This window comes from Anopheles moucheti, chromosome 3 (assembly GCF_943734755.1).
Source record: "Anopheles moucheti chromosome 3, idAnoMoucSN_F20_07, whole genome shotgun sequence".
NCBI lineage: Eukaryota > Metazoa > Arthropoda > Insecta > Diptera > Culicidae > Anopheles > Anopheles moucheti.
In genome coordinates, this window is record NC_069141.1 from 76,041,905 (window position 1) to 76,059,071 (window position 17,167).

General features: G+C 40.0%; 1 protein-coding gene across 2 annotated transcripts; it reads right to left on the reverse strand.

Annotated features, from left to right (window-relative positions):
* Positions 1-286: 286 nt before the first annotated feature.
* Positions 287-10,656, reverse strand: LOC128301855 (zinc finger protein on ecdysone puffs). 2 transcript variants are annotated; one of them, XM_053038503.1, is made up of 5 exons: positions 10,351-10,656; positions 9,148-9,308; positions 5,845-6,413; positions 5,006-5,779; positions 287-4,148 (listed from the first exon to the last, which is right to left on the reverse strand). In XM_053038503.1, the coding sequence occupies exons 1-5, from the start codon at positions 10,654-10,656 to the stop codon at positions 3,868-3,870; spliced, it is 2,091 nt and encodes a 696-aa protein (XP_052894463.1). In that variant the 3' UTR covers positions 287-3,867. The 2 variants fall into 2 exon arrangements, with proteins under 2 accessions (XP_052894463.1, XP_052894464.1); XM_053038504.1 differs by lacking the exon at positions 9,148-9,308 and adding an exon at positions 7,829-7,911 and having other exon boundaries at positions 10,351-10,488.
* Between the last annotated feature and the right edge of the window lie 6,511 nt (positions 10,657-17,167).

Consider the following 17,167-nt stretch of genomic DNA (forward strand, 5'->3'; position numbering starts at 1 on the left):
GATAGTTATTATACCCTATACGCTCTATAGGACTATGATAGGACTGTTCGTGAAATTTTCAGAAAATTCGGAAAAGCAATTAAGAAAAGTGTATAATTTTAGTCACATAAATAAACAATAACCTTTTTTCCGTGTGTACTCCCGCAATTACTCTTTATTATTCGCATAATAAATTGATCATCTTCGCTTGTGCAACAGATATTACAGGGGTTTTCCTTTCTTTGCCGGCGAAATTATGAATTTTTCTTCCTCCTCCTCACCACCTCTTCCACTCCCCTCTCTACCCTTTCAACAGGTTCTGTACCATGTACTTCATTTTTGCATTGCCAAGAACCGTTTGCCACTAAAAGCTTCGCCTTCGTCAAAAGCTTTTTGCCTTGCTAGCTGTTCTACCGACAGCGATTGTTGCTTGGTTGTTGTTCATTGCAGTTCACTTTTCTCCCTTTCATTCGATACGTGGTGTTGGGCTTCTGCTTCCACGACACCAGAATGAGATGTTTTGTTTTGACCTCACCAAGAACAAGTAAAATGCTCCATAACGCATCCACTCTGCAGTTCTTCATCCGCATCCGGTTCGTCCCCTTCCACTTCGTACAGATGGATTCGATCGGTTCACCTAAAAGTATGTTACTACAATTGAATTTGTTATTACATTAATTTTCCCTCAAATCTCACTCTTCTTTGATTTAACAGGGCAAAAGGGACCCGCAACCCATTTGTAGCACTGCCTTAGCCCTAACGTTCCTTAGCGTTCGATCGGCTGTGTCTGTCCCTCTTCGTAAGTGGTTCTGAATTTCAGAACAATCGTGTTTATCGCCCCAACCGAAAAGAGAACGCATCGTTGCCCGATGCAGTAAGTAAGAGCGCTCACTGGGACTTGTGTCCCGATCGGTTATAATTCCTGCATGATCTCGTGATTGAATAGGTCATAACGAACTAGGCTAGGCAACACGCAAGAGGCAAAACGTTGTGTTACAGTTTGTTTCGTTTTGTTCTCCTCAAAGCTGGCCGTATTCCATCCGTAATTTTGTAACAATTTCATTGAATGCCAGTGCCAATCAGGCCGCCAATCGCTTGGGGCGGGTGCATTACACCGAAAGGCCACATACAGTGTACAGTGTGCGGTGTACAGTGTGTGTCATATAGGGGTGTGCATATGAGTTTTTTTTTTAAGGTCGAGTTTAATTTGATTCAGCGTTGCCCCCTTTACGTTGCGTGGTTTAATAGTGTTATTCTGAACGATTACATTTTTGCTACGAAACAATCACTACACATCCTTGGACCGGAACCGGCTAATCGATAGCTTACACATATTGTTTTGTTGGGCATTGTCTTGGGCGCTACTAGTAGAGCTTCGGGCGGCACCAACTGTGCCTACTTTGTTTGCTTTCCTGTGCGCTGCAAATGTATTGTGTGCATTCAGTTTTCGTGCGTGAATAATTGTGGTTTTGCGTATGGACTTTCATCACCTTAGACTGAGTGTTTGTACCGGTTCGGTGCATTACAGTGAGAAAGAAAACTTAGTATTACATTGCGCATAGCGTAAACGCAGGCGGATTACTGTTAGTGTTGAGGATGAGGAATCATCTGCTCCTGAGCGGGAGTATTAGTGAGACAAATTTGCTGTGGTTGTTTTGTTATGTTTGTTTGTTTTTTTTTTGTTAAGTAGACGGTAGACGGTTACTACCCAAAATGTGGAAATTCCTTTATATGACGCATATTTAATGCACTACACAATTAGAAGCGATTTTTTGTTTTGCTTTGTTTGCTTTCATCAATGCCTTTATGTGCTGAAATGTTTCCCATCCAACCAGAGTTGCATACCGAGTTTTCCGGTAAGTAGGTTGAAAAATGTTTGATTTACTGACTTGACCATCCAGATCCAAGTGTCATTGTCCTAGTGACGGCATTTTGCTATTGAATCGTACATTTGGCAATGGTTCCTCGATAAAGACTGTTTTGCCAAGTGGAAAACAAATTCCATCGTACAGAAGGTTCTTTTGACGTTTATATATTTGCGTTTGCTTATGGCGCAGATTTTGCACACACACAGACACACACACACACACGAGGATCAGTTCGCATACAGGTTAATACGACGGTTATGATCAGCTGCCTCGGTGCCTAGAGTAGAGTATACGAAGAGAAACAATTACAATTACGTTTAGCGGTTGTTCTACGGCTGCAAAGTAGTGATGGGCAAGATTGAATAAAACATGGCCGCACCGGAACGAAACTGGTTCGATCTTTCAAACCAAACAGAACGGAGTGGATACGACTGTTGTTTTACTCCATATGTTTCAATTCTTATTTATGTTCCTTTTCTTCCCTTCTTTTCCGGTAAATTTTATTTCAATTATTTGCAATTTAGTATTCCTTTTCCTCTCTTTTCATTTCTTTTCTTTCTTTTTTTTGGGTAATTTCGTTCTTGTTTGTTGCTTTTTTTTCTTTTTTGTTTCCTTGCCGTATGTATCTCTTCGTTTGTTTAAGACCTTTATCGGATTTTTTTGTTACTTTACCTATTTTTTCATTTCTTTTAGAATCTTTTTCATCCTTTTCGCATCATTTTGCCTCAATTTTGGATTTTTTTTTTATTATGTTTGATACCTTTTCATAACTTCCAGTCGTGCATTGTTCCTTGTAGCGATTTCATTTTATACTGTATCTGAAATTTAATGGATGTTAGTCGTTAAATTAATTAGTATTCGAACAGGAATAGTACGAACATACCATTTTCATTCCGGAATGCACATTTCCTATTGTCAAAGGACTGTAGTCGCTGGTGGCACGACCATTTATGTGCGCGTGTGTGTGTATCTTTAGTGTAAATCTTGCTACTATTGTTAACAAGCGATTGCTCATTCCTGTGCCGAACCCCTTTTGCAGTACGGTTTTTATTAAAATTAAGGTATAAGGACCGTATAAGGTTCCTTAGTATCACTCAAATGTTCCGCCACAAAGCGAAAGAGAGCTTGCGTGGGTTAACACACACACACACACACACACACACACACACACATACAGAATCTATCTAGGCAAACAGCTAATGAACAAACAAAGCACCATGGAACGAATCGAACCAGATTCGATCAGCAAAGTCGATTGTTAATCACTTGTGAACACCGTCTACACTACATACACAAACTCTAGCTCGTTCTCTGTCTCTCTCTCTCTCTCTCCCTCTCTCTCTCTCTCTCTCTCTCTCTCTCTGTCTCAATCTTTCGCTCTCTTTGTGCAACCGGTTCCGAAAGGAGCTCATAGAAGATATCTTACCACATTGCTTACAATATGGCGTTAATTTGCATGAATGATCCTTGATCCTGCTAAAAGCGCTACATACACACACACACACACACACACATACACACATACAAACACATCCAAGGTTTACATTCGATATCGTGTGCGTGTGTATGTTTTAGCACAAGATGCGTTAGATAGCATGTAGCCGTGTAGGTGAGTACCCGGAGTGGGCGAATAAAGCTACCACGGGCGTAGGTTAGTAGTAAGTAGTAGTAGTAGTCGTAGTAGTAGCAGTGTGGACGTAAAATGCGCTACACAAAACGTATGATGTATGTACCCATTTCCCATTTCCGGTCGCCATAGCCGCCCGAAACCGCATGCTGGGATGTGTATCAATGTCCAAAGTGATTTGTTGTGCCTGTGGGTGTGTGTTTATTTGTTTGCTGACCGTAATGTACGCAAATGGGTACGGAATTGCCCCGATAACCCTCGCGCGGAAACAATCGAGACGCATTAGCACGTACGCCATTAGCATCGAAGATTAAACGGGTTTCTTTGGTAAGAAGTATTTGCTTCGCTAGTTGCACTACATTCGCCAGACGTTCCCCCTGGGGCTGGAGCTAACTAATACCGTCCAGCGAACCGCCCCGATCGTGTATTTCGTCCCCGTCGATTGCCACCTTTCGCGCTGTGTTTATCATCCTTCGCGTCCTTATAATCGTCCTCCTTGCTGGAGTCTGGTTCCGGTTGCGTACCCGACTCATCGTCATCCGTCGCGGATGCTGCTGCCGCCGCCTTGTCCGTGTCCTTACCGGCCACATCCGTCTCCATCGGTTCGATCTGTTCCGATCCGTTTTGACCATCATCACTTTTGCCATCTTCGGCCATGCTGGCATCGCCCGATTCTAGCAAAACATGAAAGTAAAACCGGTACACGAAAGTTTAATGTTGGCCCCCCAAAAACAAGGCGCCTTGGACGTGGGGCAAAAGAAATCGTAACAAAATGGCGGAAAAGCAACAACAACGGCTAACACAAACACGTGATATCATGCGGTGAATTTTTGAAAACATAACAGAAGATTTTTGTGTTCAAGTTTGTAGTCACTTCTGGATTCTTTTGCAAGTGGAACTAGAACAAAGCTTTCTCTACACTGACACATTCTTTTCATCGAAAAAGCTTTGAAGATGTATAAGTTGTCTAGAGTTTGAATTTTACCTGTAAAAGCTCAAGAAAGGCGAAGAATTTAATTTCAACAGCAAAAGTTAGGTTACCAGAAAAGGTTACAACTTTCCCATTTCTACTTGAAAAACTCCAAGAAACTAACGAAAGATTAACCAAAAATAAATAAAATAAATAAACAAAAAACCGGGTTCTTTTGCATAAATCAAATTATCACGTGCACCATGTGCGTATATTCACAGTACTAAAGGTTTAACTCGCTTCACACACAGACGCGCAAAACACACTAGTTTGGATTAGTAAGTAGTAGTGGTGATGTGCAACACAAACCCACGGCACGGGTGAGCGACAGAAGGAAACAAAACGTTACCACAACGCTGCATAATAGTGCGCAAAGTAAACAACAACGGAACGGTTGCGTGCAAAAGGGTATGCCCTGGAAAATAAAGACCAAAGCCAATCCAACTCAATCAACACTGGTCCACCGTTCGGTTACCGTGAAGCCGGTGGCCATATCACTCAGGGGTTCAGATTGGAACGGGCAGGACAGCTATTTGCTAGTAGTATCATCATAATTATCACCTGTCGCCTCCGATGGATCGTACAGGTCCGAGTCCTTCTTCTCGGTTTCGCCCACATTCCCCGGCTCGCCATTCACGTCCTCCGCCGTGTGCTTCTTTTCGTCGGCCAGCTTCTGCTTCTTCTTGGCCGCTTCCGCTTCCTCGAGTGCGACGGCCGCACGCTTCTGCGCGATGCGTACCTCCATCGCCTTCTCGTTCAGAAAGCGTATAAATGCACGGTAGTGCGAATGTGTGCGGGCGTGCACCTCGCCGGTTGCCTCACTGTCAAAGTACTTGTGGCAGATGCGACACTCGACACACTCCAGCTTTCCGATCAGGCTCAACCCGAGCGCGCGGTTCTTCCTGTACCGGGGCAGCTTGTTGTCGATTTCCGGCGCTATCTCATCGCCCGGTTTGTAATCCAATATGCAGTCTTCGCTTTCTTCCTCCTTCGCCATCTCGTCCTCCGGACATTCGTCGTCCAGCTTCGGATCGTCGAGCGTTGCACCGACACCGTCCTCCACCGCGGACGGTTTGCCACACTCGCTACCATCCTCCACGGTCGAGTCGGCCATGGCGGGCGTATCGTCGTCCGCTTTGCTCGCGTCACCATTTTCACCCGCGCCACCCGACGTCGACTGTTCGCCTGCTGTTTGCTGCTTGCTCACCGATTTCCCGTCCGCTTCGGATCGCTTCGCACCCGAGCCGGAACCTTCCGGTTTGTCCTTGCGCTTTTTGGGCGCGATCTCCTCGCGTATATCTAGCAGCTCATCGCTCATAGTGGAGATGGTCAGTTCTGCAAACAGAGACACAGAAAACATTAACGATCGAACGATCGATCACTTCCACGGTGTAACTTACGCTTTGTCTTCCGCTCGATCTCCAGCCGGCTCGGTTTGGATTTGCAATTCTTCATGTGCACGACCGACAGCAGATGGTCGTCGTACTCGGTACGGTTGTGAAACTCCAGCTCGCAGTCGTCACACTTCGGGTGCAGGAACTTCTTCAAATCCAAGTGCTTCTCCGAGCGCCGATGGGCGATAATGTGCCCGTAGAAGAACAGCTCACACATCGGGCAGTACTCGCGCACCTTGTAGTAATTTTTCGCCTTCCCCATGCGCTTCAGACGATCGATCTCGATCGTTTTGAGCTGTTCGGCGATGCGCGCCTCCTGCCGGAGCAGCGTCGCTCGCATCCGGTAGCTTTCCTCGATGCTTTCCTTCATCACGCGGTGCGTCCGGCCGGTGATGTGGTTTTCGAACGAGGTGGCATCGTACATGTGCTTATCGCACATGTGACAGTAGAGAAAATCGTTCGACACATCCATGTACGGTGATGCCTTGGCCGTGGAGGCCTTTTCCTTTGCGCTGCTGCCGCCGGCGGCAGCCGGTCCACCCGGTAGGTTACCCTTTTTTGCTCCTTTATTGCCACTGTATCGTGATCCATGACGCGTCGAGCGAGAAAGAAACATTGGGAGAAAAACATTAATGTATGAAATATGAGTAAAGGTTTCCAATAAACGCAATCAAAACACACGCGCACAAACACAAACACACACACACACCGGAGGCTAATTTTGGCCTAAATTTTGAGAAATCCTTCGCAAGTATAATACACAGTCCCTGTTCTAACGTTTGTTACCATCTTATTAAACATTTGCAATGCAGATGGTTGGTGCTTCCAGCATAATTCACTCCCGTTTGCTATCTACAGTACCGCAAACACAAAGTGTTGGGACAATTCGTTATCTTTACTGACAATTTACCCACTTTAGCTTTCACTTACTCATTTTAACACATTTTGGGAGTTTTTTAATGTATTTTTTATGAGCTTCTTTAACGCTAAAGCCGAATGCAGAAAGGAACAGGACATTTTACCTGCAAAAATCTCTAAGTTAATGTTGTGGTTAATGAATGAGTCAAGTTTTTTTTTTAGCTTCATATGAGCAGTAAAACCAATTGTGAGTTGAAATTTATCAATTAATATTAGTTTTGAGTTTATCTCTTATCTTGTTTGGATTTCGTACTTTAAAATCATTTTTTTGCATTTCATCCGTTAATTTTAAAGCTCTTACATTTGATTGAGTAACACTTTTTACAAATTACGTTTGCTTGAAGAATATTACATTGTCATGTTTTCTCCTATAGAAGTTATATGACGCAGTATGTCTAACAAGCTTTAAACTAAATGAAAGTTAGCATGTTGTCCTGCTGAAAATATCGAAATAGATGTTGGAATATTTGGACATTATTAGAAATCACTAAGAAATTGAAGCATCCGGTAAGACTTTTTTTAGTAACGTAATGTACAATTATATAAGCAATGTAAAAGTAAAAGAAAATCATGTATGTCCATTCACAGGCCCTACAAAAGCCGCTCACAGTGACTAACAATTATCAGTTTTGTAACTGTCCCGATTTGTGTTTGAGGCACTGTATTTACGCGATGCAGTGCAAACCCCAATGGCAATGGTATGACTATGGCGTTTAAAAGCAAATGAAGTACAGTAAAGGTAAAATATGTCATGCATTGAATTTCTATGAGAATATTGAAAAAAAAATCAAACACTTAACCTAACTACATATTTTAACACATATTTGCTTATTGAGACTAAAGAATGTGGAAGATAAAATCAGTCTAAGTGTAGATACAAAGCCAGACGATCGTAATTTAACTTACTTGAGGCTAACTATTTTTATAATCTCAAACTACATTTAAATTTACAAGAACCATATAAATTCACATGCAACTTCCCACTAACAGTAACGCGTAACGTGAGAAAAAAGAATCAAACAAAATGGTGCAAAAAGCCAAGTGGTGCAAAGATGGTTGTTGTATTTATTACCTGTTCTTATTTTTACTATTATTACTAGACTGAATTGGATTTCGTCTTTGATATCCAAGGTTTAACCGCGAAATATAGTCATTCTGAAAGAGGGACAAAAACCGGTAAAAGAAACACATACAGAGAGAGAGAGAGAGAGAGAGTACATAATGAATGGGTGTGACATTTCATACAGAATCGAAATCATAAATTTGTATCAGTTAAGAATAAGTGAAACAATTGCCATATGTTTTGGAGGCAACCGTTTGGCTAACATAAAATTAATACAGAAGGATTATGATACAGCAAAAGAGGAAGAAAAAAACAGACCCAAAACCATCGAAACATAAGGAACAATTAATATGAACCTGATAATAAGTTGGGTATAAGATTCCACGAACATCAGGAAGACGGATGATATTTATTTTGCGATCGAAAGATTACATTTTCCGGAGGAAGAAAAAAAGAAGTTGTGACACTTTGGTTTTGGAAACCATTATCAACGATACAATCCAATTACAAGTCTAGCAGTCGGTACGTGTTTGATACTTTCGGCTGTGTAAACGTGCGTAATAGTAAGAACAGTATAAAAACAGGTTGTTTTTTATTTTTTTTTCAGGCATACCGTTTTGCAGTAAAAGTAGTCAAAAGAAAGAAACGGAAAATGAAAACAAAAAGGAAAACAACAACAGTGAAATGATTTGCTTAACGAGGTGAGGCGACAGCAAAAAAGTTTTCAAAAAGAAAAACAACATTCGTACATTCGGAACGGATTTTTTGGTAATACCAGAGAAGAATGAACAGAGCATGAAAACGATCAATTAACAAAGATGTACAGAGCGTAATAGCTGAAACGACCATCCAATAAACAGATGCTGTAATTCGTAAATCGAACCGTGCAGTAAGAAGAATGTTTAAGAAAAAAAAATTAGATAACGTTTAGGAAGTAACTGTTGGTGTGTGTGTTTTTTTTGTTGCCACAATATATGCCATCAATGTGCATCTGTAACGGTGCTATGAATATGCATGATATGTTTGATCACCAGAAGCACCACCAACCATTTGGCATCGTAGAACGAAACAAACAAACGAAACAAATGTAAAAGTTCTAGAAACATTGGACACTGTTGCTGCAACTTTCTTAGTTTCTTTTATTCAGATACGGAATTGGCTGTCTAGATAATCTCTACTACCATCTTCCATACTGACGCATTACCAAACGGAAAGAATATCAACTGCGAACATTCAACCGGAAGCCGGTGTAATGACTCTTTCTTTTATCACACATTCATCCACCTACAGGGTGTAAGCTCGAAAATGCTCTTGTTCATTGTTCTTACCTATTACGATCATTGTTACGGCTGCTGGTACCAGCATTGCCGAGTGCCTCTTTGCTAAACGGTTTATTACAATTCTTCGCCAGCACATTCTTGGTACGGGCAACGGCATCCGGTTTGCGTATGCCACGTCCATTGATGTTACGATTTTTACCATATCGGTTCTAAAAAAAACATCAGTTTCGAGGGAAACACGAAAAACAAATTATACAACATATGAAGAAAGAGAGACAGAAAGAGAGAAAGAGAGAAAGAAATGGAGAAACTAAATAAGGAACCGTTCTGTTCGGTTGAATTTTGAGCGTTTTTTTTTATTCTAAATGACGAAGTTTAGCCAAAACAACTGAAAATCTATTACGAATACGTGTTATACGCCAAGAAGGGATGAGCTGTTATACGTTCTGCTGTTGAGTTGAGGATAATAGAAACAAAGTGATGTTGTTTCTGATGTTCGAGGAATATTATGGAATGTTGGAACGTATAAGGAGAAGAACATAAAAAAGATTGAAGCGTCACTAAATTCTGTTCCTTCTGCTATATTTCCAGCGTAAGATTAACAAAACAAAACCCAAACCTAAAGAGAATCTAAATTCAACAGCAGGATAAGAGAATCAAAGAGCACTTTTGCAAATTAGTTAACATGTAGCTAATAAGACTAAAATAATGTAAAAAATCATATAATTTCACTATAAAAAACTAATTTATTATATAAAAAACGAAAAAAGGACAAAAAAATGAAACAAATAGGAAGAAAATGTTATTGGATCTATTACGATCATATTTCAGCGTAAATGATACGTTACACATGAATTATGATTTTTTGCGCCATTAACACGTGATTAGAAAATAATTTCTAGCAAATAAATATAAAACTGTAAAAAACGAAACAAAGAAAACTATACAAAAAAATCAGGAAATTGGAGGAATGTTAACCGAATTGGAAACAAAAATTAGCAATAAATCGTTAACCTAACTTGTTATTCAATGCGAAGATTTCGAAGAAAGTAATTTAAAAAAATAACCCTTATGTTAAGCTAGGACAGTTTTCAACATGATCACATTTTGTGCACGAAAGAACAAAACTAATGCAACAAATGAGGGAAAAATAAAAGAGCAACAACTTCCGCTTTCTCTTCGGGCTAGATGATCACTATAAGACAAAACAACACACGAAACAACACAGCACATGGTGCACGAAACACTTACCCTAATGAAGTTGTAACCATTCATGTCGTCGAAACGCGAAGATTGAACACCATCCAGCAGGGACGGTACCTGGTTCGCGTTCTGATTGCCGAGCAGGTTGTTAATTAAACTGTTGGCAAATGAGAGCGCATCATTGTTCACACGGACACCGCCCACACCCGCATCCCAGGGATTGATACGGTTGCCATAGTTGTTGCCGAAGTTGCCACCGCCACCGCCGCCGCCACCACCACCGCCGCCACCTCCGCCACCGCCGCTTCCACCGCCACCGCCACCACCACGACGGTTGTTGTTGCGGTAAGCCATGGCGTTCAGTCGGTACGTTACTGCAAAACTGCTTCACTCAAAACGGGAGTCTCTGAAACGGAGCACGGCCAAACAACAAACACCATTAGCCACAACCTGCCGAAACACACACACACGGTACGCTTACGCAAACGGTCATCAATCGGGTTTCTTTTTCGTTTCGATTTTTTTTGTGCTTTTGTGGCCGCTAGTATCGATGTAATGCAGTCAAACTGAAGCACGGTTTGGCGGTGTTCGGCGTTTGCTGAAGGATGGTTTTAGAACGCGCGACCAACAACCACCGGCCCGGCATGAGAGTTCTGGAGAAACGACCGGCCGTGGTGACATGCGCAGAACACCGCCGTAATAGGATTCTACTTTGCAACATGTAAACTTTATTTCAGATGCTTTTTTAATGTACTGTAGGCATAAGCAATTAAGTAGCAATACGTTTTGGAGCATTTTTCCCTCAATTAATTATGTGAAAATCGCTAACAACTTTTAAACGATACTGTGAATAAAAAATCGCTCCAAAAATGCTGGGCAAATTTTGAAAGATAGTGAGAAAATAAAATTCAAAAAATAAAAGGCGTGATCATTATTCAGCATTAATGAACAACATATTGTGTTGGGTTGCTAGTAAGTTTCTAGCGTTTTTGCAAAGCCTGACGTCGTTGATACATTGCTAGCAGGAATCTTCAGATCTCGTATATCTTATTTATGGGATGTTATTGCATCATTGTATCAGGACATTTTTTCAGAGGTCAAACTTAAATTGTATCTCAGCCGGTTTTTAGGCCAGTCTTAGTCCTATTGAGCTTGGTGCTCTTACTGGAACGTCCTTCATTTGGTTTTGAAATTCAAACTTATAAAAAAGTTGGAAAGTTTTCTAATTCAATATCCTATGAACTAAAATCGATCTAACTTAGAAGAAACTATGAGAGGAAAAATCTTGGAAACTTACTTGTTTATCCAATAATAAGCTTGACTTGTATGTTTTTTTTCGTTATCTTTCTTTGTAATAATTAAAAAAAATATTTCAAAAATTTTCTACCTATTTCTTCAATTGTGAGTTAGAGTAACTTATTGTTTCTGTAGATCTTTATCTTTGTTTTTCTTCATGATTTTTTTTTCTTTTGCCAACATTTCTACATTATATTGTGGTTAGGAATATGCTATTTACAGCGTTATAGAACTTAAATTGAAACTAAAACAGTTATAAAATTATGCTCTTTTTTGTTGCACAAACAGAACAAACACATTACTATTTATTAAATTTATGTTCGAGATAATACCAAAGTTTTAGTAACACAATAACAATGGGAATAATAGAAAAAAATAGCAAGATACATTTGTGCTTACACAAAAAACAGATCTACGACCCTTTTTAAGTGGAAATCTTCTCCTCAAGCAGTCCCTGCTTTTGGTTGTAGACACAAGGGATAATCACCCTTATGTCAAAATCGTCCAATTTTCCAGTCTGTCAAAAATCGATCGAAACAGCTGTTCGGAGAGCATGCAAAAATCAACCCCTGTGCGGTGTGGATCATTGTCGCCCATTCTTCTTCTCTTTTGTTTGCTTTTTTGTTCTCTTGATTTCGCACACATTAATCACACCGTGGTTAAAATCAATTTTAAATAATCCAAAACCATGAACTTTCGATGGGAGGTTTGTTGTTTTTTGCACGAATGCACACACACACACACATATATGCAAGCAAATAAACGCACAATACACACATTTATAAAACACCGGATCAACAAACATCAACATGATTTTCCCCCAAGAGATTACATGTTACATCGGCAATGAGAGAAATGATCACTCGATTGTACACTGTACCGGCTTCCTACATATTTGCTGACGGCTGATATGTAGCGAAATGGCTGGAAAATTGCTGGCCATTTCACCCGCCGAGGGAGTAACCGAGAGAGCGTGCTGGCCGAGCGAGAAAAGCACTTGTGAAAAATCGATAATTTTCCACCACCTGAACATCATCCGCCTATTTATTGACACGCCATGCCCATACGCCGTTAAAAAAAGGAGCCGCTACATCTTGGCTACAATTGCAATTGTTGCAGGCGAACGATTTGCGTCTCACATTAATGTAACATAAATGCCGGCAATCGCCACCGGGCCACCGGGGCTGATAATAAACGTGTAGCCTTTCTTTTTCTTTTTCTGTTTCAATTAACTTACGCACGACAGCACAAGCGGCACAAGCGAAACACGATTCGAGCGAACTCTGTGAGATCTCTGTTATTGCAACCATTCGTATGCTGTTAGTCAAATAATAAAGGCTTCAAATCGATGTGCTTTTAGTGTTACTTACATGATATATAGAAGAAAAATGCGCACACTTTGAGATACACCTTTGAAATTTTCTGAAAGGGATGAAAAACTTTGACAGACGAAGTTTTTATTTTCATAAAACGTTTCGTTAAACGTTAGCCTCGTTGCGTGGCTCTGTTTGTCTCGCTCTGGCACAGTCCGGTTCTCTTTCGCGCATAACGTCTGACGTTGGCATTTTTGTTGCACAAAAGTGCATATGTTTTTATGTTCCGTAGAATTTGAAATGTCCGTTAGTGCAACACGAATTGTTTGATGCAATGCAAGTTAAAATTAACATTACGAGCTATTATAAGGCTAGGTAATGTAGTAGAAAAGCACCTAAACTAATAAATCAAATAACTTTCTTTCAAAGGATAACAGAATCAGATAAAAGAAGGGAAGATATTATAATAAATACAATTACCTGTTGGACTATACCTGGAGGACACACAGGACTTTGTTAATTTGTGTTAACAGGACGGTGTTAATTTACGGAGTGGAGTTCATCTGTACAATTGCCCGATTGTATCACCCGACTACGTTATCAATTTTCAATTCTCAATAGGAACTCAATAGGACTTACCATCAACACTTTATATTTACTGGATTCATCTCTAAGTGACATAATATCCCAATTGCTTCAACAGTTAGAGGAAAATGTTTAAAACTATGATAAATATAGTATACTTAGGCAATTATCATGCAACGTATCATCAGTGAGTATACAAAAAAAACGCATGAAAGAGAAACACTTCACGACACCTTTCCTTCCGTCCAAATAAATGCATTATTCATCCTTTTTATTGAAGCATCATTCCATTTCTGTTACACTTGGTTTTGTATTTTGAAGTGTACGTGTGTGTTTCCGCTCTTTGATATTGTGTTCCTACATCAGGTTTGCACCTCCTTTCACACCCAAGCACTGTTTCCCTTCGGCTGCTTCTTAATTACTCAAACGATCCGTCCACGATGTGTCCACACCGCACATAGATTTTGCCTCCCAACTGCCTCCTAACAATCGTTTAGTTTGCTCTAGTGAAAGAGAACATGATAATAGTTTTTCTTTTTCCATTTTTACTTGCGACCATGTACGGCATAACAACGTTAGCAAAAGTAATGAATGTCTTTCGATAACAATTATTTAAACCAAAAAACGAATGAGTATTTTTTTTTCCTCTGTAGAATTTCTAATAAACGATCGATCGCCCATCGCTACACTGCAGCTGTACAGAAATGGGGTCCGTTATGTTGTGTTTTTCAATCTTTTCACACCTCGCAAGATACAGCAAGTGCCAGTGCTTTTGTGCCAGTTGTAAGTTGAGACTTTAAAAAGCAGGCATTCAATGTTTGCCCTTTCTCACAGAAAAAAACACAGTCTTCCTTCCAGCATTTGATATTTGCATCTTTTCTAAACTTTCGGCCCTACACGTTCAGCAGGTTTGCAGGAGCTTTAGTAGGTTTGTTTGGATTGGTTTGTTTCCTTCGTTTCTGTATGTTTGGGTGTGTTTGTATTTGTGATGAGATAGTACAGTTCACATCAAAAATGCTGATCGAGTTTGATATTTGTGTTTGTGTGTTTTTTATGTTAAGTTTTAGCATGTTTCGGTGTGACGATTCAATTAGTTTGGGTTTAATATCGTTTTATTTAGAGTATATATAGCAAAATAGGGTTATTAAACGGCTATGAAATGCAGTTACTTTTGTTAATATTTCACGATTAGCTACTAAGTTTGTTATCGCGTTACATCATTAATATAACTACTGTTTACCTAGCTTATCAATTTGTTTATCTCGTACCGCGCTTATTTGCGCACATCAAAACGGAACCAAAAAACTGCTGATGGTGGAAAAAGGGAGGTTTGGTTTCTCTATTGTTGTTCTCATACGGCTGCTCTGCTCTGACGGCAAACTGTTCCTCATACCAAAAAATGGGTATTGTGCTAAAAAACATGGCTGCCTTCGCGCCAACATTACACATAACAAACACGTTCCCAGCCCAGTGGTTTTGAATTGGTCCATCGCGTGCAAACAGGACCCTATATTTGTTTTGCGCTGTGTACATTGGAAGCAGTACAGTGGCGAAATAGAACAGCGTGTATATGTGTATCCGAGAGATAGAGAGAAAGAGAGAAAGAGACAGTGAAAGGTGAATTTGTAAAGTTAAAAACTTTTCTATAAGATTCAAAGCCCTAAAACATATGCACTTGCACGATTTTGTGTATATATTTATTAAAAGCCCAAGAGGTACACTAGGTGCGTTTAAAACATTGGTTCAACGAGGGCCTTGTGAGGGGTGAGAGTGACAGCGATATACATTCAATCAACATTAATCGTTCGCATCGATGATGTTGAAAAGCAATAGGAATTAATACGCGATTTTAAACCCAACAAGCTTATTAAGTTTCTGTCCGAGTACGAAGTTATAAGTGGTCTAATAATTACAGGGTTTTAAAACTGAAGTAGAAAAATAAGTTGGAGCCTTTTAGGAGTGATTTTCAAGTAGGACTAGAATGTATCAAGATAACTCTTGAATTAGATCATACCTAAGCAAGTTAAAACCCATTCTGCAGTAAGCTTGCTCGACTGGCACACTGAAAGCTTTCTGAATAATCGATTACAAGTTGCAAAAACTTCACCAAAAGGATAGAACCTAGGATCTTTTCGGATTTATTCTAGTTCAATTTGAAAGTAATCCGTAAATGGCACCCGATCCCTTCAACGATTCTTGCAAGATAGTTTCAAGTCAAATAAATGAAACATCACACTAATATTCACATATTTTAATCAAAGAATTAGAAGAAAGGAACACAAACCCCACAACCCCATTTGGTAAACGCTTGTGTTGAACAACAAAATCCAAAATAGAAAAAAAACCCTTGAAAGCCAGTGAAACAGTGTACTACGGTTATGGTTCTTACGCGTAATTATGTAATCAGTATGTTTAAAGTTTAATATCGCCGTGCAAACAGCGCACACAGCTCCCGTTTTGCTATACATGTTAACGTTCGATTTTTGTTGTGTGTGTGTATGTTTCTTGCAGTTAAAAAAGATAGTCTCAACAGTACAGTGCCTGCCGGTTGCTGGTTAATTCTGCCAAGTGACGGTTGCTTATGGTTAGGTGTGTTGACACAAATGGTGAGACAAAACAGAGTAAGCCGCAGATCGTTACCAAGCACATGGCAACTAGATAATCTGTTACGCTCTCTGTCTCTGTACAGTATGTTTGCCTATTTGCTTGGGGAGAATAGTAAAATTTGTGCGCAAAATGCGTTATTATTATTGAACATAATTTTTAAATAAACTCAACAGCCCATAGCATCGCAATAGATAATCTTTTAGAAGTTGTTTTCTGTTGCACTGTTTGCCATTTCCTCGCTTCACTATTCCACCGTGTTCCTGCAGAGAGTATCGTAATTTAAACGCGTAAATGTCACAAGTTCCTTTTTCTTAGCCGCTGTTTATAATCTTAAATATGTACAACGCTGATAATGCTTAGTAGACTCATCAAACTGTAATACAGATAGTGAATACGTACCGCTACTAGTAAACGTAATGGATTTCATATGTCAGTTAATTGTATCGTAAATCCGTAGCATTTAAAATATGTTAATAATTATATTATGTCACTAACTACAAACAGTGAGGAAGAAGGGGAGAAAAAGTTAACAACGAGTCTTAACCGTACGCGGACTTGGATTGGTTGAATAAGTTGTGGGTAGTAATGGTTTTTTCTTCTTCTAATTTTGCGCATAAATATGTTCCACATACTGCGGCCATCATCATGCAAGCGGAACACACGTGCCGTGTTTCCTTCCGGTTTCTAGCTTATCGCTTTTCCGTTCGAAATACTTTCCTACAAATCCAGCCAAACCTTCACGTTGCGCTGCTTTAAGTTGTCTAAATTGTAAGACGGGTGCGGTTGAGATAGAAATTGGTTAAGGTGATTCATTAAGATGCTAGTTGGGCGCTTTGTTATAAGCACAAAGTACAGAAAAAACTGTCCCTTTTCGCTGCTCGACGATCTGCCATATAGCGGTCATACGTGTTTAGGTACAGAAACATCACCGTGCGCCGGCCACGAGATGTGTAACTATGTAATGTAAGATTGCAAAAGATTATCAAAAGAGTTAGTTCATACTTCAGTAAGTAATAATTTGGCGTCTGGTTTTTAGTTTCTCCTTTCTTTGCTCCTCTGCTTCT

Excerpts from the sequence above, each read along its gene's own strand:
- LOC128301855 (XM_053038503.1), bottom strand. The coding sequence starts at position 10,656 with ATGGCTTACCGCAACAACAACCGTCGTGGTGGTGGCGGTGGCGGTGGA. Across the intron at positions 9,309-10,350 it reads ATGGTTACAACTTCATTAGG|AACCGATATGGTAAAAATCG; the intron begins GTAAGTGTTTCG and ends TGTTTTTTTTAG. Across the intron at positions 5,780-5,844 it reads GATCGAGCGGAAGACAAAGC|AACTGACCATCTCCACTATG; the intron begins GTAAGTTACACC and ends CTCTGTTTGCAG.